A 26,653-nucleotide genomic window follows, 5' to 3' on the forward strand; every position below is an offset into this window, starting at 1 on the left:
ATACCCACTGGCTTGGTGCAATACCCACTGGCTTGGTGCAATACCCACTGGCTTGGTGCAATACCCACTGGCTTGGTGCAATACCCACTGGCTTGGTGCAATACCCACTGGCTTGGTGCAATACCCACCGACATGGGAATACAAGGGATCACAGCGAGCCCTGGCAAATGTTTTCGGGCAACAGTAATATATACCGGGTGATAATTTTCACTCCTGGCGCACTTAAACCTACTGAAAGCAATAGGGGAAGGGGATTTTCACCGAGGGTTGTCAGGGTGGGGGAACCGATGGTCAGATATGCGTACAAACAAGGAACTGCAGATGCTGGTAAACATAAACGACGCAAAGTGCTGGAGTAAATCCATGAGTCACTCAATTTTCTTTTCCCACCCCGTACAACCAGTCTGAAGAAGGGTCCTGACCCGAAACATCACCGACCCATATCCTTCAGAGATGCTGCATAACCCGCTGAGTTACTCCAGCACTTTGTGTTTTCGTCTGATGTGTGCTCGATTAATACATTGTGAAAGATGCATGCGCGTTTATTTGGAAAGTAATGTGGCAGTGAATCTTGCATTTCTGCCAAGATTTTTGAATGGAGATCCGCGAGACTGAAATTTGAAATGGTAAACGTTCATGGTTCTTTATTATCAAATCTACAGGCGTACGGTGAAATGATTTATTTGCATACAGTTCATTAAAGTATTGCCAAGCCTAAGCACAATCCCCGATTAGTACAGAGTGCATAGAAATGGGCCACTGAGGTGGCATGCAAGAGCCGTCAGGGTCTGGAGGCATTTTCAAAATCGAGTGCGGTCCATGCGCTCGGTTTTCTGGCGCGGCACCTGATCCTGACGATCCCTAGGTAGGAGGTTGCATTGCCCCCACCCATTGCCCCCACCCATTGCCCCTGTCCGGATCATCCAGCGAACCGTCATCCCTCTCCTCGCCCGGCCACCTTCAAACTATGTGCCCAGGGGCACCTCCCTCAAGGTCACAGCTGACCTTAAGTGGCTAGAAGGTCTCTATTACCGGCCCCTACTCTTGCGTCCTCTGTCCTCCCCTCAGTTCTCTGGTCCTCATGGGACGAGTAGAGGGCCAGCCTGCCGTTCCTGCCTTACAGCCCGTCGCTTAGAAAGGGTATATACAGTAGCACTGGAAAAAATACTGTTATCAAATGCACAATTACTGAACATTAAATCGTCCACGAGAGTTGTTGTTCCAACAGGCATTAATTTGAGTCCTAGAATTTAGAAACCGACCATCAACCACCTATTCTTGGTTCTTTGAACAAGTCACATCTTTGAGGACGGCACAGTGCCTCAGCTGGCAGAGCTGCTGCCTCTCAGTGCCAGCGTCCCGGGTTCAATCCTGACCTTGTCCTGCTGTCCGTGTGAAGTTTGTACATTCTCCCTGTGACCACATGGGTTACCTCCCCCATGCCAAAAGACACTTAGGTTTGTTATTGGCACTTGTATTGAGATACAGTGAATAGGTTTTGTTTGCATGCATGAAAACTGTGCCGTCCTTAAAGATGTGACTTGTTTAAAGAGTCAAGATTAGGTGGCTGACGGTTGAAATCAGGTAATACTATACATGAGAACAGTCAAGCCAAACACAAGTACAAAAAGGCACTCATTTACCCTTATTCTACTTAAATCCGATTTTTCTTATTCTCCTATATTTTCTTCAACTGCCTCTAGATTCTACAACTCGCCTGACCACAAGGCCACCCTCTTGGAATGGGAAAGGAAACTGGAGCACCTTTTGGAATGGGAAAGGAGTGGAGGCAACCAATCACACTCACAGGGAGAACGTGCAACCTCCACACAGACAGCATCTGAGATCAGGATCGAACCTGGGTCTCTGATGTTATCCATCAGCAGCTCTGCTAAGTGGCTACAGTCCTGCCCATTGTTGGATTATTTTAAAGATTTTTGTATGTTGCAATTTACATTTGTCTCTCCTGATTCTCGTTTTTTTTTGTCGCAATCCTTTAACCTGATGAGAAAGGAGAGATATAATTGCTGGTCCTGTTCATTCCAGAACACCTGGCTCCTATCATAGTGGTTCTAACCAAATATGTTCCACAATGTACAACAGAAATATTTTTTAAAATCTAAATTGCAAGATCTAAGAGACAAAGTTTGAAATGACAATCCAGAGTCTTGAGTTCAAATACCACTAGGTCAGCTTATTTTAGTTTAGTTTAGAAATACAGCATGTAAACAGGCCCTTTGGCCTACTGGACCCATGCTGTCCATTGATCACCCATATACGAGCTCTACGATATCACACTTTCGCATCCGATACATTCAGGGCAATTTACAGAAGCCAATTAACCCACAAACCTGCATGCCTTTGGAATGTGGGAGGAAACCAGAATGTCGAGTTTGCGTTCCCGGTCAGTTGGATGACAATAATCAGAGACGGCACAGACTTTACCTGTTAGTTTATTAGAGATCTCGTAGACAGGTTTCTAAAAGCACACACAGAGTTGTGGAGCACATGGAGAAAACCCAAGCAGTCACAGAGAGAGAGTGTGCAAACTACACATAGACAACACCCTTTGTCAAGATCAAACCCGGGTCTCTGATGCTGTGAGGCAGCTGCCCTACCAGCTGCCTCATTCTATGGAGCTATGGAGTTAATAATTCAATTCAGTTAATAATTTTCAGAATTAAGTCAGTTTCAGTTTAGGATTTGCAACAACTACTAGTCCTGGCAAAGATGTTGCTTAAAAACCCACCTGGTTCAATACTGTCATGTAGTAACAGGGTGGAGCAACAGGTAGTGCAGCTGCTTCACAGATACAGTAATCTGACAGCTGTGGAGGCCAAGGTGGAGATTGCTATGTTCTTGATTAGTACGGGTGTCAAGGGTAGTGGAGAGAAAATGGCAGCTAGAGCTTTGGTACACTCCTCTCGCAGGATGCTGGACGTCAGAGACACTCCCGGTTCTAATGTTCAATGCAAAAATTTTTATCATTCAGCTCGGTATCTTTCAAGACTCCAGACTCAACAGGATTTAGTAGTTCAAAAGTGTTCTGCAATTCCCAAGGCTCTTCCTCTGGATCCTTATTTCACTCATTTGAACTTTGTTACCGCCACTTTTACCTTGCACCCTCATCTCTTTTATCAATTAACCTCTTCTATCATGTACCTTCCTCCCCTTATGCCCTTTATCTCCTTCCTACTTTCTCTGCACTTTGTTTAATTTCAAACATTGGCCATTTTGGTTAATGACTCGGCCATTTGAAACTTTTTTTGCCTGAACTCATACGAGTCTGATAACATGTAAACAAGCCCTTTGGCCCAACTTGCCCACACAGACCAACGTGTCCCATCTACGCTAGTCCCACCTGCCTGTGTTTGCCCCATATCCCTCTAAACTTGTCCTATCCATGTACATGTCTAAATGTTTCTTAAACATTGCGATAGTACCTTGCTCGACTACCTCATCCAGCAGCCCATTCCATGTACCCTCCACCCTTTGTGTAAAACTGAACTGCTGAGTACTTCCTGTTTCTTCTGCTTTATCTGATTTCCAGCTTCTGCAATATTGTTTTTGTATTGGTGGATTAGTTAACACACATTGTCATTGCTAATATTAATATAACAATGTAATGGCAATGTGCGTTTGAAAGTTGGGTGCTTGTGCTTCTGTATGTTTGAAAAAACTATTTAAAAATAATTTTGTGGATTGAATTTTGCTCTCTAATAATCATTGACATTAACATCTGCCATCATTGGTTTACAGAAAAGATTAGGTCATCACATTCCAATGAATGATGAGGCAAATCCAGGCTGTGTTTACTCCAGCTTTTTGAGTCTATCTTTGGTTTAAACCAGCATCTGCAGTCCTTCCTATACATCTCGTCTGTGTTTAGTTTAGTTTAGAGATACGGTGCGGAAACAGGCCCTTTGGACCACCAAGTCCGTGCTGACCAGCGATCCCCACTGACTAACACTATCCTACACACACTAGGGGCAATTTACAATTTACCGAAGCCAATTAACTTACAAACCTGTACATCTTTGGAGTGAGATTCATTGTAATCTAATATATATAAATACAGGCAATCTAATGCAGTTACAACATTCTTAATCCAGATTTCAGTGAACTATTTCTTAATCTGACATTCCTCAATACATATGCAAAAAACATTTATGATTTGGTTGATATGAGTTGTTACCACCACTTTTACATTTTTTTTCAGTTTTAAAGACTCACTGAAAGACTCAATTAAAAAAAGTAATCGTTTTATTCCTTTCAACACAACTTAACATTTCTCATGGAGTCACAGAGAAATCCAGCTGTTGGAATTTTGAGCAAAACAAAAGTGCTGGACTAACTCAATGGGTCAGGCAGCATCTGTGGAGGGTGTAGAGAGACGACACCTGTTTGGGACCTGTCTTCAGTCCGATGGAGCGGGGGGGGGGGAAGCTGAAAAAGAGAGGTGGGAATGGGACAAAGCCTGGCAAGTGAAAAGTGTAGCGATCATAGGGATTGGTCCTGAGAGTCGAACCCTCGGATTGGCCAGCAAGGTCACATGGTGGTGCGACCATAGGGATTGGTCCTGAGAGTCGAACCCGCTGATTGGCCAGCAAGGTCAGGTGGTGGTTTTGGGCGCCCAAAACCAGTCAGTGGGAAGAGAACTTCGATGTGAACAGTTTGAGTTAATGGCTGTCTGTAATCTCATTTGTTATCCTTTGTAATTGAATATTGCTGCTGCAATAAACTTCCAGAACGAAGTACAAGCCTCCAGACTCGCCATATTGGTGACCCCGACGTGATCTAGCCGATCATCTACCATGGAGGGACAAGACGCCCCTTCTTTGGTTCTAACGCCCAGCGTACCGCAGCTAAACGCAGTCAGTGTTCATCTTCCTCCGTTTTGGGCGCATCAACCACAACTTTGGTTTGACCATGCTGAAGCTCAGTTCCACCTGAGAAACATCTCGGTGGACGAGACAAAGTATTATTACCTGGTCAGCGCTCTACCGCCTGAGACGTCCGCGCGGGTGATGCAGTTCATCACCTCCCCTCCTGCAGACGGCAAGTACGAGGCGCTGAAGGTACTCATGCTTCGAACCTTCGGATTCAGTAGGCATGGTCGAGCTGAGAGGCTTATGCACCTGCCGGATCTCGGAGATCGGCTGCCGTCCGCCCTCATGGCCGAAATGTTGGCGCTGGCAGGTGAGCACAAGGATTGCCTCATGTTCGAGCAGGCATTCCGAGAGCAACTTCCAGAAGATGTTAGGCTTATGCTCACGGATTGTTCTTTTAAGGACCCCGTGGCATATGCGGAGAAAGCCGATTCGCTCATGGTGTCACCACGGCAGACCGCTACCCCATACCGCACATCCAGGACTTCTCGTCTGGGCTGGAAGGTGCCATGGTATTCTCCAAAATCGATTTGGTGCGGGGCTACCGCCAGATTCGTGTGCGTCCGGAAGACATTCCAAAGACTGCCACGATTACTCCGGGTTGTTCGAATGGTTGCGTATGCCTTTCGGTTTTAAGAACGCGGCACAGGCTTTCCAGCGGCTTATGGACCATGTTGGTCGGGATTTGTCTTTTGTTTTCATTTATTTGGATGATATCCTGGTCGCCAGTCGCTCGGAGCAGGAACACCTGGTCCATTTGCGGACCGTGTTCCGGCGGCTTCATGGGCTCATCATCCACCCCTCCAAGTGTCAATTTGGCCTCCACTCTCTTGATTTCTTAGGACACCGGATAACCTCTGCCGGCGCCACTCCTTTGCCCGAAAAAGTGGAGGCTGTCCGTGCCTTCCCGCGACCCAGCACAGTAAAGGGGTTGCAGGAGTTCGTGGGCATGGTGAATTTCTACCATAGGTTCATACCGGCAGCGGCACGGGTCATGCGTCCGCTCTTCCAGTGTCTCGCAGGCAAACCTGTCGAGTTGGAGTGGTCCGCGGCCGCTGAGACAGCCTTTGAGGCAGCTAAAGTGGCTCTGGCAAACGCCACCATGCTCGTCCACCCAAGCGCCTCCGCCCCCACGGCCCTGACAGTCGATGCATCGGACGTGGCGGTGGGAGGGGTTTTGGAACAGCAGGTAGATGGCAGTTGGCAGCCCTTGGCGTTTTTCAGCCGACAGCTGAGTTCGGCCGAGCTGAAGTATAGCGCCTTTGACCGAGAGCTTCTGGCTCTCTATTTAGCTGTCCGTCACTTTAGGTATTTTCTAGAAGGCCGCCCATTTGTGGCCTTTACGGACCACAAACCGTTGACTTTTGCTTTTTCGAAAGTGTCCGACCCATGGTCGGCCCACCAGCAGCGGCACCTGACTGCCATTTCAGAGTTTACTACCGATGTCCGACACGTCGTGGGTAAGCTGAATGCCGTTGCTGATGCCCTGTCCCGGCCAGCCATTTCCCCAATTTCAGCGGTGGAATGCGAGGTGGATTTCCAGGAGCTTGCGGAGGCACAGCGCCTGGCTGACACTGCCTCAGCATACCAGTCCACCACTTCGGGGTTGAAGTTGGCCCAAGTGGCTTGCGGGCCTGTGGGTACAAAAGTCTGGTGTGATGTTTCCCTTCCCCGCCCTAGGCCGGTGGTGCCGGCCGCCCTTCAGTGCCGGGTGTTTGATGCCATTCATGGGCTGGCGCACCCGTCCATCCGCTCCACCTCTGCCTTAGTGGCCACAAGGTTTGTGTGGCATGGCCTGCGGAAACAAGTAGCCGCTTGGGCCCGTTCCTGTGTTCCCTGCCAGACCGCTAAAGTTCACCGGCATGGCCAACCTCCGGTGCAGGAGTTTGCCGTCCCTGCGGTCCGTTTTTTTCATATTCACGTTGATTTAGTTGGGCCTTTACCTTCCTCCAGGGGCTATACTCACCTACTCACGGTGGTTGACCGATTTACCGGTTGGCCGGAGGCCTTCCCGTTGTCCGACACCTCCGCCGCCTCTTGTGCCCGGGCCCTGGCCCTCCATTGGGTGGCCCGTTTCGGTGTTCCGTCCATCATTACCACCGACCGGGGGTCCCAGTTCACCTCTGCCCTTTGGGCTACGCTTGTGGAGCTGTACGGTTCCCTGTTGCAGCAGACCACGGCGTACCACCCACAGGCTAATGGGCTTGTGGAGAGGTTTCACAGGCAACTTAAGGCGGCCCTCAGTGCGCGGCTGGACGGCCCATACTGGGTAGACTAGCTCCCCTGGGTCCTTTTGGACATCCGTACTGCTCCTAAGCAGGATCTCGGAACTTCGTCCCCGGAACTGGTATATGGCTCGCCACTCAGAGTGCCCGGGGATTTCCTTCCGGAGTCCTCTGGTCAGCAGCCCTCGGTTCCGTCGGTTTTAGCATCCCTCCGGGCGCGAGTGGGTTCCCTGGCTCCGGTTCCTACTTCACGTCACGGGTGTTCCATGGTGCACGAACCAACTGCCTTGAAGGACTGTGAATTTGTGTTTCTGCGTAGAGATGCCCATCGTTCCCCGTTGCAGAGGGTCTATGAAGGACCGTTCCGCGTGTTGCGTAAAGGGACGGTCACCTTCACCTTGGATGTTGGGGGCAGGAGTGAGCTTGTCTCCGTGTCCAGGCTCAAACCTGCACACATGGATCAGGACCGCCCAGTCCTGGTCGGCCAACCGCCTCGGCGGGGCCGTCCTCCTGCAATTCCACCTGATCCGGGTCCCCCTGCTCCTGTGGTTCCTGCAGCCCCTCTCCTTACTCGTTCTGGTTGCGAAATCCGGCTCCCTGCTAGGTAGTGATCAAAAGGGGACAAAAGAATGTCAGAAGAGGAGGGGTGAAATTTAAAGCATAGGCCAGGATTATGGATGGAAGTGGACAGTGGGGAGAGGGGAAATCAAACAGAAATGGGATTTGGGGATAGGAGATGACCATACAGAGGATCACCTCCAACGCGATCCCACCAACAGTCACATCTTCCTATCCCCATTCCTTTAAGCTTTCCGTAAAGACCATTCTCTGGACCATTTCCACACCATCCTTATTGACCGTCTCCGGTACGCGGTTGGCATTGATGGCACTGCCCTGAGCTGGTTCGCTTCGTACCTCAAAGATAGGAGTTTCGCCATCAACGTAGGCAGTTATTCCTCTGCTCCAGCTAGCCTCTCCTGCGGAGTTCCACAAGGCTCCATCGTAGGCCCCATTCTCTTCTCTCTATACATGCTCCCCCTTGGCCAAATCATTCAAAGGCACGGCATTTCTTTCCACTGCTATGCCGATGACACTCAGCTTTACCTCCCCCTGAAACCCAACAACCAGTCAAATTTAAACAGCCTCTTACACTGCCTTGAGGACATAAAATGTTGGATGGCACAGAACTTCCTCCAATTAAATGAGAGCAAGTCTGAGGTCATCCTATTCGGCCCCCCCGACTCCATCAAATCGATAACAGGCAGTCTTGGAAGTCTATCCTGCCTAGTCAAACCGCATGTCAAAAACCTCGGCATGATATTTGACTCTGCATTAAAATTTGATAAGCAAGTCAACGCTGTGGTAAAAGCCAGCTTCTTCCAACTTCGAACCATAGCTAAAATCAAACCTTTCCTCCAATTCGATGACACAGAAAAAATCATTCATGCTTTCATTTCCTCTCGCCTAGACTACTGCAACTCCCTATACACTGGGATCAGCCAATCTTCCCTGTCCCGCCTGCAACTGGTCCAAAACGCCGCAGCGAGACTCCTGACGGGTACCCGTAAAAGGGACCACATCACCCCGATTCTGGCCTCTCTCCACTGGCTCCCTGTACGGTACAGAATCAACTTCAAGCTCCTCCTATTCACGTATAAAGCCCTAAATGGACATTCCCACCCCTAGGCTTAAGCTCAGGGGTGACCGCGCTTTTGCGGTTGCAGCTCCTAGACTGTGGAACAGCATCCCTCTCCTCATCAGAACTGCCCCCTCCATCGACTCCTTTAAGTCCAGGCTCAAAACCTATTTCTACTCCCTAGCGTTTGTGGCTCATTGAGGAGGCGTGTGAACTGTTTGCGTGCTACTGTATGTTTCATTTTTTTTCCTTAGTACCTAATCAGATGTACAGCACTTTGGTCAACGTGGGTTGTTTTTAAATGTGCTATACAAATAAAATTGACTTGACTTGACTTGACTCTCCACAATGCCTTGGTTCACTGTAATGTGCAATCTCCAACAATTACTTTTCTTTTTAAGCTGGAAATTTATTTTATTTAACAACACAGTGCCAAAGTTCTTATAACTTATAACTTATATCTTATAAACAGCAAACCCAAATGTTTTCATAAACTAAAGAATCTGCATCATGTTAATGTATAGCTTATAAAATTAAATGATACAATCACAGTTTGTGATTTCCATGTACTTTAATCAGTTTTTGAGTAAGAAGAAGGGTCTCGACCCAAAACGTTACCCATTCCTCCTCTCCAGAGATGCTGCCTGTGCCACTGAGTTACAATACAATACAATACAATACAATACAATACAATACAATACAATATATCTTTATTGTCATTGTACAGGGGTACAACGAGATTGGGAATGCGCCTCCTATACGATGCAATAATTTAGTTAGTTTAAACAACAGCAACCCAACGAAACAAATTGTAACAGTTTTACTACGGCTTTTTGTGTCTATCTTACTTTAAACAATATGTAATGTATAACTGAATTAAATGGACAAATAACAAACATAATAGTTACAAATAATTCAAAGTTTAGATTAAATTAAAGGCCTGGATGGGATCGACCCCAGATTATTGAGACAGGCAAGAGAGGAGATTGCAAGAGCCTTGACCAAGGGAAGTGCCCAGTGAGGGTCACAACAGTGCAGAAGGGAAGCTCCCGACGAGTGCCGAGGAGATGTGCAAAAGCGGACACAGCGGCTGGTGCCGTGCCCTGTAAGAGGGACCCAGTGGACGTCCGAGAGTAACGATGGACCTGGCGGCCGATGAGAACAAAGACCCAGTGGATCGCCCGTGGCCACGTGCTGCAACAGGCCTGGTTCACCGCTGCGAAGAAGGGCCCGGTGGGCCATTGCCTGCGGGGGGGGGGTGGAAGCTCGGAAGATCCCAAGATGGGAGAGTCGAGGAGTCTCAGGCAATGACAGATGCGAGGAGTGGGCCTGGAGGAGAGGGTATTGCCTGCAGTGCTTTCAAGGTCGGCTACAGGAAGCTCCCCCTAGGACAGAGGTGGACGGACGAGGAGAGGAACGTTCGGTCATGGACCTGCAGCAGCCTGGGGCTTACCTTGATTGGGGCGCTCCAGTACTTTCAACATGTGAAATGGACTTTGAATTTTGGACTGTTTTATTTTTTTGTAAACGGCGTCAAAATTGTGGTTGTGCAAAAAAAATGTCACTGTGCTGTGCATACGTGATAATAAAAACTATTGCACCTTTGAAGATCTTTGCATCTTCTCTAGCCACCGGAAGGGTCCCATTGGACTACAGAGTAGCCTTTATTGTTCCTTTATTTATGAAGGGAAGTACAGAGAATCTAGGGAATTATACGCTGTTGAGCCTCACATAAGTGTCAGGGAAGCGACTGGAGGGGATTCTTTAGGATAAGATTTACTCCCATTTGGAAGAGAATGGATTAATTAGGGACAATCAGCATGGCTTTATATGTGGCAGGCCATGTCTTACATACTTGATCATGATTTTCGAGGAAGTGATGAGGTGATCGACGAGGGTAGAGCAATGGATGTTATCTACATAGATTTTAGTAAGGCATTTGATAAAGGGAGGTTGATCCAGACAATTAAGATGCGTAGGATTAACAGTGACTTGGTCATATGGATTCAGAACTGGCTTACTGATAGAAGGCAGAGTCTTGTGGTGGAAGGACAATATTCAAGCTGGAGGTGCGTGACCAGTGGAGTTCCACAGGGATCTGTGCTGGGACCTCTATGGTTTATGATATATATAAATGACGTACTTAAACGTAGATAAGTTGGTTAGTGAGTTTGCAGATGAGGTTGCTGGGGTCACGGACTGTGAGGAAGGCTGTCAAAGTATACGGCGGGATATAGATCAGCTACAGAAATGGGCAGAGAAATGGCAGATTGAGTTTAATCTGAGCAAGTGTGGGGTGTTGCACTTTCGGAGGTCTAATGTAAAGCAAAAATATAAAATTAATGGCATGGTCCTTAATGGCATTGATGTACAGAGGGATCTTGGGGTCCAAGTCCATAACTCTCTGAAAGAGGCAGCACAAGTAGACAGAGAGGCAAAGGAGACATATGGTATGCTTGCTTTCATAGGTTGATGAATTGAGTGTAATAGTCAAGAAGGCACGACAAAGCTTTATAGGAATTGGTCAGGCCACATTCAGAGTATTGCATGCAGTTCAAGTGGCCCATTATAGAAGGGAGTGGAGGCTTTGGAAAGGGTGCAGAGAAGGTTTACCAGAATTCTGTCTGGATTAGGGATATTAATTTTGGTTTTAGTTTTGAGATTCAGCATGGAAACAGGCCCTTCGGTCCACCGAGTCCATGCCCACCATTGATCATCCATTCACACCAGTTATCCCACTGCACCACAGAGGCCAATTAACCTACAAACCCACACATCTTTGGGATGTGGGAGGAAAACCGAGCACCCAGAGCAAACTCACGTGGTCACAGTGAAATCGTGCAAACTCGGCACAGACAGCACCCAAACTCAGGATCGAACTGGGATGTCTGGCGCTGTGAGGCAGCAGCTCTAATGCTGTACCACTGTGCCTAAGTACATGGAGAGACTTGGATTGTTTTCTCTGGAATGCCTTGGGTTGCAGGACCTGATAGAAATATATAAAAATATGAGACATATATAGGGTTTTTACAGAACATTTTTCCCAGGATATAAACGTCAAATATTAGAGGGCATAGATTTAAAGTGAGAGGGGCTAAGTTTAAAGGAAATGTGCGGGCCAAAATTTTTTACAGAGTGGGGTGGTGAGTGCCTGGAATGCACTGCTGAGGATGGTGGTTGAGGCAGATATGATAGTGGTATTTAAGAGTCTTATAGATTGGCATATGGACATGTAGGAGCTGGACGAATATGGGTTATGTGCAAGCAGATGAAATTTGCTCTTAGCATCTTTTTTGGCACAGACATTATGGGTCAAAGGACCTATCCTTGCGTTGTACTGTTCTGCGTTCGATGTTTTGACAGGTCTTGCATAATTCATTCTTTTTCACTGGCATATAGTACCTGAGCAGCTTCCAGAATTTTGAGGATGGAGGAGAAGACTTGTTTCCTTTCCACGTTATCCCTGGCAGCACTGCAATGGCCCGTTTGACATTGTCCGGAAGGTGAGATACATCGGGTAGGGCGTGGAAGTTAATCAAAATCACCTTGGTTTTGAAATTATCGAGCATGCTGTTGACTCCTGTCTGCAGTTCAAACAGCCTCGATCCAGCTGAAGCAAAGTAACTTGGGCTTAGGACAATTATTATTCTCCTGCTTCTCTTTATGCTTGAAATGACATCTTCGGTATAAACTAGAGAAAATAAACATACATGTTTTAGTTGTAGAAACAAGAAGCTGCAGATGCCGATTTAAAAAAAAAAAAAAGACTCCATGTGCTGGAGTAACTCAATGGGTCAGTCAGCATCAATGGAGAGCATGGATAGGTGTCCTATCAAATTGGGACCAATCCATGTTCTCCAGGGATGCTGCCTGACCCGCTGAGTTACTCCAGCACTTTGTGTCTAGTTTTACTTCAGTTTAGTTTAGAAATACAGCATGGAAACAGGCCTGTCGGCTCATCAAGTCCATGCCGACTAGCGATCACCTATACACCAGTTCTATTGCACTAGGGGCAATTTACAGAGGCCAGTTAACCTACAAACCTGCACGTCTTTGCAATGTGGGAGGAAACCGGAGCACCCGGAAAAAACCCATGCGGTCACAGGGAGAACATACAAACTCTGTACAGACATCACCTATAGTCAGGATCAAACCCGGGTCTCTGTTGCTGTAAGGCAGCAACTCTACTGCTGCGCAACTGTACCATTAAATGTGTCTTTAACTGTGTATTAACTCTGTCATTAAACGTTTTAGTGGATAGTTTGAATAGTTTTGCACTCTGAGGGCATAGATCCATGCATTTATTTGTCATGTTGGGCATGCAATTAAATTCTGGGGAGTGTCTACTAAACTGAGATAACTCCGTTTATAATGTGCAATCTTTGCAATGATTCCACTTTGTTATCTTTATGCATATCCAAAATACAACTGATCAAAGTAAGGTCTATCACCAAATTCCATTGAGCAACCAGAGAAAAACTTACAATGCAGATTGTTTCCCACAGTTGTTTTATCAAGTTTCCACAAGTAAACCCATGAATCTTCCATGACATAATTATCAGTTTAAGGCATGATATAAATAGATGCAAATGCCTTGGGGCTAATAATTATCCCTTTGCAGGAATAGGTTACTTCACAAGTTAATGGTGTGCCATATTGCACAATTGGTCTCTAATAAATGTGAGATTACTATTAAATTAAACCTACAATACAAATTTATTACAAAGTTAGACCCAAAGTGCTGGAGTAACTCAGCAGGTCAGACAGCATCTCTGGAGAACATGCATAGGTGATGTTTCAAGTCGGGACCCTTCTTCAGATTTAATAGTAAATATTTTCAGAAAGGCGGGATGGTGATGCAGTGGTAGAGTTGCTGCTTTACAGCGCCAGAGACCCGGTTTCTCTGGGTGCTCCCACATTCCAAAGACGTAGAAGTTTGTAGGTTAATTGACTTTGGTAAAATTGTTAAAATGTCCCCAGTGTGTAGGATAATGCTAGTGTATGGGGATAGCTGGTTGACACGGACTTGGTGTGCTGAAGGGCCTGTTTCCACACTGTATCTCTTAGCTAAACTAAATAAAACAACAGCAGGGACTTTCAAAACTAATCATGAGGAATGATTCAAGCCCTGTCAGACACATGCATATATTGAAATATAAAACGTTGGCTCACCTCGAAGACTGTGTTAATGTTTTCCTGATTAGTTCATTCTTTGGAACATAGACTCCATTGGGGCTATTGACACGCAGAAGCAGAACAGAGATCAATGCCCGTAAGTCTTTAGGAGACTCAAGAGGCTGCTGGGATCCAGAGAGCAGGCAGCAGGGTCGTGACCCAAAACCATGACCACCCTTTTCCTTCCACAAATGTTGCTCGACCTACAGAGTTCCTCCAGCAAATTCTTTGTTGCTTTTAGTCATTAATTGCCCAAAATGTCCATGATCCCAGATATATTTCAACAACAAAAAAATTGAAATATAAACGGAAATTATATATGTTAAGTGTTTTCTCATAAAAGGACACAAAGTGCTGGAGTAACTCAGCAGGTCAGGCAGCATCTCTGGAGAACATGGATAGGTGACGTTTCGGGTCAGGACCTTTCCGAGTGATTTCTCACAATTGTGCACCTGCAGCCCTGGGTCTGTCTGTTCTACAATGCCCCGAGGCCCTCCATTTACTGTGTAAGTACTGCCTTGTCTTTTGTCTAACAAAGATGCCACTCCTCACATTTATCTGAATTAAACTTCATTTAACATTCCTCAGCACATTGGCCGAGCTGATCAAAATCCTGGTCAATGGCACTTTTATGGTCACATGTGCAGAATGCACACATACAATGAAATGATTTTCTTACAAACAGTCCAGTAGAGTATTAGCAACAGTAGAAACACTATGATAACTCACAACCAAACTGGAGACTAAGATGGGCACGTTAGGTACACTGGGAATGAAGGGGTATGGATCACATGCATGCAGATAAGATTAATTTGTTCTAGCATTATGTTCAGTATAGACATCATGGGCTTATTTCTGTGCTGTACTTTTCTATGTCTTATGTTTCCAGTTTTAAATGTGTAGAGCTTTAGAGGTTTAGATATCACTGTTAATCGGTTTGAGGTGTTTTTTTAGCCAAGCTTTCATTCAATGACTTGAGTGAATACTTCAGTATCTATTCGGCATCATTATATTAATTTTAGATTCAGACTCTAAATTTCCTTGACCTTCAGAGAGGATGTGTTGTCCAAAATGCAATGGGAATTTCCAGGTCTTCAGCAACTCAAGCTGTTCTTAAAGTTGGTCATTGTCAGAAACTCCAAGTAGTCCTCAAAATTTGCAGTCTTTCTTTGTGGAACCAGAGGGGTTGGGAATGCTCCATCTGGAAGTGTAAAATAAATCCTTATTTTGTGTTCCACTTGAAATTGTGGGGCTACTCAGCACTGAACATTTCTTAGGCATTAGATTTGCTTTTGGTAGGGTGTAATGAGGAAGTGTGTGTAAGTTTTAATATTCCTTCACTTCAGCTTCCACAAGGTTGGGTGTAGGAAGGAACTGCAGATAGAAACATAGAAAATAGGTGCAGGAGGAGGCCATTTGGCCCTTTGAGCCAGCACCGCCATTCATTGTGATCATGGCTATTCATCTACAATCAGTAACCTGTGCCTGCCTTCTCCCCATATCCCTTGATTCCACTAACCCCTCGAGCTCTATCTAACTCTTTTAAATTCATCCAGTGAATTGGCTCCACTGCCTTCTGTGGCAGAGAATTCCACAAATTCACAACTCTCCGGATGAAAAAGTTTCTCAACTCAGTTTTAAATGTCCTCCCCTTTATTCCTAGACTGTGTCCCCTGGTGCTGGACTCCCCCAACATTGGAAACATTTTTCCTGCATCGAGCTTGCCTAGTCCTTTTATAATTTTATCCGTCTCTATAAGATCCCCTCTCATCCTTCTAAAATCCAGTGAATACCAGCCCAGTCTTTCCAATCTTTCCTCATATGACAGTCCCTCCATCCCAGGGATTAACCTTGTGAACCTACGCTGCACTGCCTCAATAGCAAGGACGTCCTTCCTCAAATTAGGTGACCAAAACTGCACACAATACTCCAGATGTGGTCTCACCAAGGCACTATACAACTGCAGAAGGACTTCTTTGCTCCTGTACTCAAATCCTCTCGTTATGAAGGCCAACATGCCATTGGCTTTCTTCACTGCCTGCTGTACCTGCATGCTGGTTTAAAATGAAGATAGACATAAAAAGCTGGAGTAACAGTGGGACAGGCAGCATCTCTGGCGAGTAGGAATGGGTGACGTTTTGGGATTTGAAGAAATCTTAAATTAAAGCGATGGCTATGATTTGTTATTTTGTGGAGGAGGATAAGTAGGGGTGCCAACTATTTCACTCCGAAATACGGGACAAGGTGACAAGGCAGCCCACGTGACCTCACCCAGCCAGCGGCCACGTGCTCCCGCTCCACCGATGGTGGCCGCCCGGGCCGGGAGGCAGGTTGCCATGCAACCTCCGTTAGTCGAACACACTCGGCCCCGCTCCCCGAACACACTTCGGTAGCCTACACTGTCCGGGCCTACAGTGGCCCATGGCTCACAAGCTTACAATGTCCGGGCCTACAGCTCCCCCTGGGCCTAATACGGGACAAGGATGGTCCCATACGGGACAAATCAATTTAGCCTAAAATACGGGATGTCCCGGCTAATACAAGACAGTTGGCAACCCTAAGGATAAGTACTGTTAAAAATGAGGAGAGCAGGAGGGACGGATGAACCATTTGTCTACTAAGGTTTACCTGGTAAGGGGGCAATGATGATGTAATCTTCAAATGCAATGCCAAGTAGATATGGTTACAGTATGGTTACAGTAATTAAATAAACATTGTGGCCCAAAAAGCCTCTTCCTGCACTGTACTGTTCCAATGTGGTGTGAGCTTGAGTCCCTGTCCCACTTAGGCGATTTTTTAGGCAACAACAGGTGACTAGGCTGTCGCCACACGGTCGCCGGGGTGTCGCCTGTATGGTCGTGAGTAGTCTCCAAAGAGTCGTAGCGTTTTTCTGGTCGCCACTGGATTTTGAAATGTTTAAAAATTTTTGGCGACTGTTGGTTTGACGCCAATGATCGTAGCTTGACGTCTCCTGACGTAGGTGCTGTTGTAGGTTGTCGCCAGATTGTTGCCAGGTGACGTCGGTTGTCGTCGGTGCTGACTTTGGTGAATTCCATTGGCGACCATCTACGTCAACCTACGTCAACCGGCGCCAAAATGACGCGGGTAGACGTAGGTTGACTTCTGTTGTCGTAGGTTGTCGTCTGTGTGGTCATAGGTTGTTGCAGACGTGGTCGTAGGTGGACGTCCTAAGTCGCGACAATTGGGTCGCCGGTTGTCAGTAGCTTGCCGTAGCTTGACGTCGACGAAGTGATAGGTTGTTGTGGCTTGTCATAGACATTGTCGTGGGGGGGGGGGGGGGTCCGGTCGCTGTTTTTTTGGTGACCTGCTACGACTATGACAGTCGCCGGCAGTCACCTAAAAAATCGTCTAACTGGGACAGGCCCTTTAAGTGGAAATGGTTGTTTATGGCCATTGCCACGACCATTTCAGGCTGGTGTTAGGATCCTGACTAGAAAAGGGGCAGCACATTGGCGCAGTGGTAGAGTTACTGCCTTACACTGCCAGAGACCCGGGTTCAATCCTGACCACAGGTGCTCTCAGTACAGTTTGTACATGCTGTCTGTACACTCCCTGTGACTGCATGGATTTTCTCCGATTGCTATGGTTTCCTCCCACACTCCAAAGACGTACAGGTTTGTTAGTCAATTCACTTACAAACGAAAATTGTAAATTGTTCCTAAGGTGTAGGATAGTGCGAGTGTGGATCACTGGTCAGTGTGGATTCGGTGGGCCGAAGGGCCTGTTTCCACGCAGTATCTCTAAACTGATCCAAAAGTGGAGTTTCTTGACCACGTTGCATTAAAACTACTCAGAAATGACCAAGAGCACTTACCCCCGCCAGGCAGGACATCTCTCTCAAACAGACACAGCTTGTAACCATTCTGCCTCTCCAATATGCTAGGAAGCAGTTCCAGGGCAAACCTCTCCTCTGTAATAAAATAGCCATCACTCTTTACATCATCTCCTGATGAACAAGAACTCGCATATGAAACAAAGGCGTCAAATTCTTTCCCATCTTGTCAGAGGAAATGAGTGATGGAGGCAAGAGAAAAATACAAAATTAGTTTCTGACCATTTTGAACGACAGGTTACAAACAGGAAAATATATACATTCCTACATAACGACACGGGGTAATTCAACAGCTCAGCATTTCTGGAGAACATGGATAGGTGATGTTTTGGGTCAGGACCCTTCTTTAGTCTGACCCTAGACATCACCTATCCTTATTTTCTGGAAATGCTGAGAAGGTTCCCAATTCAAAACGTCACCTATCCACGCGCTCCAGAGATGTTGCCTAGTCTGCTGCGTTACTCCAGCACCTATTGTCTTTTTTTTGTAAATCAGAATTCCTTGTTTCAACATTTGTACATTTCTATAACGTTCATGCAAAGGTTATATTTTGAAATTTACACATATTATGAATGAAATTACACATGGAAAGTGATGCAAATCCAATGGTAATACATCACTTGTCTATCAAATTCTCAGTTCACCACTCAGCCACTGTGTATGCTGTTTACAGGCCTGTTATGCTGCTACAAGTAAGAATTTCATTGTTTCATTGTTGGTACATATGGCAATTAAACTCTCTTGACTTAACTCTCTTGACTTAACTCTCTTGACTCAACTCCTCCCCTGATTCCACCACCAGGAACAATTTACAGTGGCAAATTTACCTACAAACCTGCACGTCTTTGGGATGCAGGAGGAAACCAGAGTATCCCTGGGAAAACAATCAATGAGAGAACCTGCAAACTCCACATAAACAACAACAGAGGTCCTGGAACTGTGAGGTATCAGCTCCACCGAGTTAAGGTAAGGTATGCCAAGTCGAGTTTATTGTCATCTGCAGAAGTAAAGTGAGGTACAGGTGCAATGAAAATCTTGCTGCACCACTGTGCCATATTCCATTTATATGGCATAAGTTAAAATGAAACATAACAGTGCTGGAATTCGAATAAAGTTTTAAATTAGAATCAGGATCTTTAAACATATAGGGACACAAGAGGCTGCTAATATTGGAAATTTGAGCAAAAAGCAAAGAGGAATATAATGAGTCAGGCAGCACCCTTCTTCAGACTGATAAAATATAGACTTAAAATACAGACATAAACATATAATATGCTTTACAATTTAAGCACGTAACTGTAAACGTGATAACGCCCAAATGGAGTTGAATTCCATCATACTTAAGAACCTATAATTTATCTCACCTCCAATAGTTTCATCCTTTGAGTAATAATGTCGGTAAAGGAGAACGATTTCAATCCAAAATTTATATATTCCAACACATCCAGAAACAATCGCCATGAATATTAGTGATGTAGATATAGTTATCACTTTTATTTGAAAGATGGTAGACACTGAAATTGTAAAATCAGATTGCAGGAATATCAATATTTTATAGCATGCAAGGATTGAGTTTCCTTAATTATCTTTTTGTTTCATTATTCCATTTGAAGGTGACATCATTGTTTTCAAGGAGACACAAGGAACTGCAGATACTGGAACCTTGAGCAAAACAGAAAGTTACTCTAGAGTAACTCAATGGGTCAGGCAGCTTCTTTGGAGGAAATGGATAGGTGACATTTCAGTTTGGGATTCTTCAATCTGACCTGAAACATTGCCTATCCATTTCCTCCATCATTGGTTCCCAGCTCTCTGAAACAGAAATAATGGAATATTCTTCACCATGAGAAATTTAATAATGACATAATTGAAAATAATTGAAAATAATCCAAAAGTTCCAAATCCCCAGCACAGCTTGCATTTTACTCCTCTTTGGTTTAGTTCTGTTCTGTTCCTAGTTTAGTTTAGTTTAGTACAGATTAGTTCAGTTCAGTTTGCCAAGGTGCAGTGAAAAGCTGTTTTGCTGTGAGCTATCTAGTGAGAGGAAAGACTATACATGATTACAATCGAGCGGTCCGTAGCGTACAGATTCAGGATAAAGAGAATAACATTTAGTGCAAGATAAAGTCCAGTAAAGTCCGATTAAAGATAGTCCGATGGTCTCCAATGTGGTAGATGGTATGTCAGGAATGCTCTAACTAGGCACTGTTGCTTTGAGATTCTACAACTAAATCTTGGTTTGCTGCTGTCTCACATAATTTTCCGGAAACCGCATGACATCAAGGTTAAAATCCTACAGGCCTTGACCTTCCGCAGCCAACTCTTACTTCCTCTTTCTCAATTAGGATTTGGTCCAAGAGTCTTGAAGTGCAGAATTATGCATTTAACCCATGAATTCAGCCAATGCTTTAGACTCAGGGCAAGATAAATAATTTGTAAACATGTATCAGGGGATGTTAGACAAGGATAGCAGCCCTTAATGCTAACATGATCCAGTTTTCAAGAGGCTTGGCATCCACTAGAATAAACTGGACTCTAGTTTGTTTTGGAAATCTGTCTTGGCATTCCTGATAGCCCGGTTGGGATCACACTTCATAAGTTCATAAGTTGTAGGAGCAGAATTAGGCCGTTCAGCCCATCATGTCCACTCCACCATTCAATCATAGCGGATCTATCTTATTTTCTCAACCCCGTTCTTCTGCCCCATAATCCCTGAAACTCTTACCAATCAAGAATCTCTCAATCTCTGCCTTGAAACTATCCATTGACGGCCTCTGTAGCCGTTCTTGGCAATGAATTCCACAGATTCACCACCCTCTGACTAAAGAAATTCCTCCTTATCTCCTTTCTAAAGGTAGGTCCTTTAATTCTGAGGCTACGGTCTCTGATCCTAAACTCTCCCATTAGTAGAAGCACACTTAGTCTTCTTGTACAGTGTGGGACGATCAATACATAAGATATTAGACTATTTATAAGATTAATTATGATATCTCAGATTCCCCTTTAATCAAGTGTATGTTAAACTTTATTTAAGGCTTCTTATAATCTTTAAAAAGTTCAATGAAGAAAACAAAAGGACTCCCAATCTCTGAAAACTCTTTAATGTGATAGGTAGCTTAGCCAATAGACAATAGACAATAGACAATAGGTGCAGGAGTAGGCCATTCGGCCCTTCGAGCCAGCACCACCATTCAATGTGATCATGGCTGATCATTCTCAATCCGTACCCCGTTCCTGCCTTCTCCCCATACCCCCTGACTCCGCTATCCTTAAGAGCTCTATCTAGCGTCCTTGAATGCTTCACAGTTTCTTCATCTTTGAGCAGTCATCTGCAACAATGGCACGGGAAGAATGGCAACTTTCGGCCTCAAAGATCACTAGATAATCAAGGGAATATTGTCTCCCGATCAAAATCACATGTACATAATGTGTACATGAGTACAAAATACAGTGTACTAAATCATGAGAGGAATAGGTCGGATAGATACACAGAGTCTCTTGCCCAGACTAATAAAACCGAGAACCAGAGGACAAGGTTTAAGTTGGGGGTTGGGAGGGGGGAAGATTTAATAGGAACTGGAGGGGTAACATTTTCACACAGATGGTGGTGGGTATGTGGAACGAGCTGTCGGAGGGGGTAGTTAAGGCAGGAAGTATCGCAATGTTTAAAGAACATTTGGACAGGTACATGGTTAGAACAGGTTTAGAGGGATATGGGCCAAATGCAGGCAGGTGAGACTAGTGCAGATGGGACATGTTGGCTGGTGTGGGCAAGTTGGGTCGAAGGGCCTTTTTCCACGCTGTATGACTCTATATCTCTATCAGCAAGAGATGGTATCACTTTGCAGTTGGCCATAACTATTGGACCATTGTAGAAACAAGGAATGTCTGAAAAAGGGTCCCAATGCAAAAAGTTGCCCATCCGTCGGTCTGAAGAAGGGTCCTAACCCAAAACGTCACCTATTCATGTTCTCCAGGAATACTGCCTGACCTACTGAGTTACTCCAGTACTTTGTGCCTTTTTTTAAACTGTTGGACCATTGTGGAGCATTCTCTAACTATTGGCCACTTACCTTTCTCTTTGAGCCTAATCACACCAGATGAATTTCCCTGGGAATTCTGTGAGAAGCAGGTGAAGTTGGTGTTAAAGTCATCTTTGGTAACTTTTTTCAGGTTTGCTTCCCGAATGAATGTAAATCCTTCAGCTGTCTTTGTTAAGCTAAACAAGATACATACAATTTAGTTTAATTTACATGATACGTTATGAGCAATGATATTCATAAAATAACAAAGACAATGCTCAGAAAAGTTTTATAGACAATAGGTGCAGGAGGAGGCCATTCGGCCCTTCGAGCCAGCACCGCATTCTATGGTTGGCACGGAGATGATTTATCGTGATGAATTTGTGCTTTGTGAAACTGATACAAAGTTAGCTTAATAATTATCCTAACCGACCCATTATTTTAAGGAACTAACATCTTAACTGAATGGGCCAGGCAGCATCTCTGGAGAACATGGATAGGTGTCGTTTTAGGTCAGGGTGAAGGAAAGGAAGCTGGAAGAGAACAAGGGCAGGGCAAAGCCTGGCAAGTAGTTGGTGGAAACAGGTGAGGGGGGTAAGGCGTTGATAGGCAGATGGTTGGATAAAGGCAGTGAAAAGACAGAAGGTGTGAGGGAAAAACAGGATTGAAGTGTTGCAAATTGTGAAGCTAGAGGAAGGAATGTAGGTGGAATGTAAAGGAAAGCTGGAAATAGGTGGGGCAAAGGGGAAAGGGAGAGGGGAGGAAAGAAGAGTTGGGTTTGGTCGTTACCTAAAAAGGGGGAAAAGAAGGAGTGGGTGGTAGTTACTCCAGCACTTTTTTTGTAAATCGGCATCTGCACTTCCTTGTTTCTACAATTACATTTAGTTTAGCTTAGTTTAGTTTAGTTTAGTTTAGTTTAGTTTAGAGCTAAAGCAAGGAAACAGGCTCTTCAGCCCATCAGGTCCATGCTGACCATCGATCACCCGTTCACACTAGTTCTATGTCATCCCACCTTCTCATCCACTCCCTGCTCATTGGAGTTAATTAACCTACAGATTTTTACAGAGGTTAATTAACCTACAAACCTACACGGCTTTCAGATGTTGAAGGGAATCGGAGCACTGGAGGAATCCCACGGGATAACAGGGAGAACTTCCATACACCACATAGAAAGCCCCCGAGGTCAGGATCAAACCCAGATCACTGGCACTGTGAGGATGCTGCTCTACCAGCTGCATCACTGAAATTACCGATGAACTTTAAATAGATATTTTATTCTCAGTGAGGGAACACATGCTTTTATTAGATTTAACACACGGAGTGGATTTTACAGTTACTGTTTTTGTGTACCTCATGTTAATCAGATACAAGTGGATTATGTGAAAGGGAATATCTCCAAAGTGATCTGGTTGCGTCTAGTCCACAAATCTCAAAAGAAGAACCAACTTCAATTCCACCAAGGCAGGATTAATTCCCAAAGTTTTTGGAAACATTAATACATAAGTCATTTTGAGACTAACCTTTGATCAGTTCACAAGTTCATTAGATATAATAGAGGGATTAGGCCTTTCGACCCATCGAGTCTGCTCCTCTGTTCAATCATGGCTGATCCATCTGTCCATCTCAATCCCATTATCCTGCCTTCCCCGGTAACTGTTGACACCCTTACTAAACAAGAACCTATCAATATCCATGTTAAAAATACTCAAAGACTTGGCTTCCACAGCCATCTGTGGCAATAAATTCCACCAATTCACCATCCTTTCAAATTGTTTTTAAACCCAGAAATCTTCCCATCCAAATGTCTTTGTGGGTAATCATAAAAAACATTAAACAAGATGACCTTTCCTTGGGAGGACAATGGATCATTTCACTTGGCACAAGAGTGAATCACTTTAATGGCTTCCTTCAAACATAGATACGGTACAATCAGTGAAGTTATCACAGGTGTGATTTTTGCATTATAAAATAAATGGGTGTAGATTTTGGCAACACATAAGAAGTTGCAAAGAGCATTGATCCCCAGAATGCATGGGAACAGAATGATCACTAGGACAGGTTATATTGAAAATCACCTACAGTTAACATGTACTGTAGATGAGTTTATGTTAAAATTGATGGGCAGCCTGCAAGGGAACTGTGGACATAGAGTCTGAAGAAGGGTTTCGACCTAAAATGTCACCCATTCCTTCTCTCTAGAGATGCTGCCTGTCCTGCTGAGTTACTCCAGCATTTTGGTCTCCTGCACAAATGCAAATGATTCTGGCACATTGCACTCAGAGACAAGATTGGGACGAAGTACATACAAGTTGAATGTACATTTACACTTCAAGATTAAAAGGCAGCACAGTAGCACATCTGGTAAAGTTGCTGCCTCGCAGCGCCTGAGAGCCAGGTTCAATCCTGACCTCGGGCACTGCATGTGTGGAGTTTGCATGTTCTCCCTGTGACCGTGTGGGTTTCGTCCAGGTGCTCTGGTTTCCTCTCACATCCCAAAGACCTGTGGTTTTGTAGGTTAATTGGCCTCTGTAAATTACCACTAGTGTGTAGGGAGTGTGTAGAACTAGTGTGCGATCAATGGTTGGCATAGACTCAGTGTGTGGGTGATCAGTGGTTGGCATGGACTCAGTGTGTGGGTGATCAATGGTTGGCATGGACTCAGTGTGTGGATGATCAATGGCTGGCATGGACTCAGTGTGTGGGTGATCAATGGCTGGCATGGACTCAGTGTGTGGGTGATCAATGGTTGGCATGGACTCAGTGGGCTGGAGCCTGTTTCAATGCTGTATCTCTAAACTAAAACTGTTTAAAGTTGTTAAAACTTTGAAGTCATGGTATTTCATGATATTTGATATTTTAGTTTGGAAATGCTTGATAATATCTTAAAACATTGTATATTGTATTATTTGGAGTTGGTACTTATACCATTCTAACATGTGTTCAGTGTTTAGTAAAGAGGGTTGAGCTGCTGAACCTTGACTAACTTCACTCACTGCACAGGTTAAGGCTGAACCCAGAGAATACAACTCTTACCCACGTCATGGAAACATAGTACAAAGAACTAAATGAGAAATAGTAGTAATAAATTTGGTCATGATTGTAAAATTTTACAGATAAACATGACAGAAATAGCACAACAGAAATTGTTACAGAAGATTTTTATGACCTTTAGACTGTACAAACAACTTTGTAGATATTTAAATGTCAATTTTAAAACACAGAAATATATTTTCAGAGCACTAATTCAGAATTGACGACCTCTATTTTTTTTAACATCTTTATCACCAGAAATGTACCAGATATACAATGTTAGCCTTCGTAACAAGAAGAGTTGAGTATAGGAGCAAAGAGGTCCTTCTACAGTTGTACCGGGCCCTGGTGAGACCGCACCTGGAGTACTGTGTGCAGTTTTGGTCTCCAAATTTGAGGAAGGATATTCTTGCTATTGAGGGCGTGCAGCGTAGGTTCACTAGGTTGATTCCCGGAATGGCGGGACTGTCGTATGTTGAAAGGCTGGAGCAATTAGGCTTGTATACACTGGAATTTAGAAGGATGAGGGGGGATCTTATTGAAACATATAAGATAATTAGGGGATTGGACACATTAGAGGCAGGAAACATGTTCCCAATGTTGGGGGAGTCCAGAACAAGGGGCCACAGTTTAAGAATAAGGGGTAGGCCATTTAGAACGGAGATGAGGAAAAACTTTTTCAGTCAGAGAGTGGTGAAGGTGTGGAATTCTTTGCCTCAGAAGACAGTGGAGGCCAGTTCGTTGGATGCTTTCAAGAGAGAGCTGGATAGAGCTCTTAAGGATAGCGGAGTGAGGGGGTATGGGGAGAAGGCAGGAACGTGGTACTGATTGAGAGTGATCAGCCATGATCGCATTGAATGGCGGTGCTGGCTCGAAGGGCTGAATGGCCTACTCCTGCACCTATTGTCTATTGTCTATATCTTGTGAGACCCTGCAATGACTACATTATCCAATTCACCCAGGTCAGTTTCACTTTAACAATATCAGTGTTCTCCTGTTGCTGTTTTTGGGAGCTCACTTTTTGCCATGGGCTTGGGTTTGGGGGAACTGGTAGTGTGGATGAGAGAAATATTGGATTTTTTTTTTAAACTGCAGATGCTGGAACTCTAACATAAAAATAGAGAAAATGGTGGAAATACTCAGCAGGTCAGACCACATATGTGGAAAGAGAAGCAGAGTTAACATTTCTGGTCAGATGAACTATATTCGACCTGAAACATTGACTAGGTTTCCCTTCTCTCGGCCTGACCTGCTGAGTATTTTCAACATTTTCAGGTTTGTTTTTTTTCTTTTTGGAGAAAGATTTACCTTTGCAACAACTTTAAAGTACTTGCAGCAGGTGTAGGAGACACAGTCATTATTTTGTCTCTAATAAGAATTTGGTTGTCAACCAGGACCAGTCTACACCTCACGCTGCCTCGGCAAGGCCACCAGCATAATCAAGGATGAGTTGCAGCCCGGCCACTCTCTCTTCTACCCTCTCCCATCGGGCAAATGGTATAGAAGTGTAAAAATGCACAGGTCCAGATTCAAGGACAGTTTCTTCACTGCTGTTATCAGGCAACTGAATCATCCTACCACAACTAGAAAACAGCTCTGAGCTACTATCTCATCGTGGCTATCTCTCGAGGTCGAGGATGATGGTCTACGTTCTGATATCAGAATGAAGACAACCTGTGTTTGTTTAAAGTGTACTTGATGTTGCACTCCAAGAAGCACACGGTCCTTCACAAATCAATCAACTAATTCCAATGGCAAGGGAACCAAGACGATTGGAGCTCATAGATTTGTTGCAGCCTTCATCCGCCTTCACAGCTGTTGAG

General features: G+C 44.8%; 2 protein-coding genes across 2 annotated transcripts in view; both read right to left on the reverse strand.

Moving 5' to 3' along the window:
• Positions 1 to 10,327, reverse strand: part of slc9a2 (solute carrier family 9 member 2) — a 68,942-nt gene extending 58,615 nt beyond the window's left edge. The window contains exon 1 of the mRNA XM_078403212.1: positions 10,204 to 10,327. Coding sequence (XP_078259338.1) covers positions 10,204 to 10,327 — 124 coding nt within the window. The remainder of the gene's footprint in view (positions 1 to 10,203) is intronic.
• Positions 10,328 to 12,055: 1,728 nt separating this feature from the next.
• Positions 12,056 to 26,653, reverse strand: part of LOC144595636 (interleukin-18 receptor accessory protein-like) — a 32,098-nt gene continuing 17,500 nt past the window's right edge. Inside the window, exons 7-10 of the mRNA XM_078403213.1 lie at positions 21,852 to 21,997; positions 19,143 to 19,292; positions 17,761 to 17,943; positions 12,056 to 12,441 (exon numbers count right to left, since the gene is read on the reverse strand). Coding sequence (XP_078259339.1) covers positions 12,056 to 12,441; positions 17,761 to 17,943; positions 19,143 to 19,292; positions 21,852 to 21,997 — 865 coding nt within the window. The remainder of the gene's footprint in view (positions 12,442 to 17,760; positions 17,944 to 19,142; positions 19,293 to 21,851; positions 21,998 to 26,653) is intronic.

The sequence above is a fragment of the Rhinoraja longicauda genome, chromosome 7 (assembly GCF_053455715.1).
Source record: "Rhinoraja longicauda isolate Sanriku21f chromosome 7, sRhiLon1.1, whole genome shotgun sequence".
Lineage (NCBI taxonomy): Eukaryota > Metazoa > Chordata > Chondrichthyes > Rajiformes > Arhynchobatidae > Rhinoraja > Rhinoraja longicauda.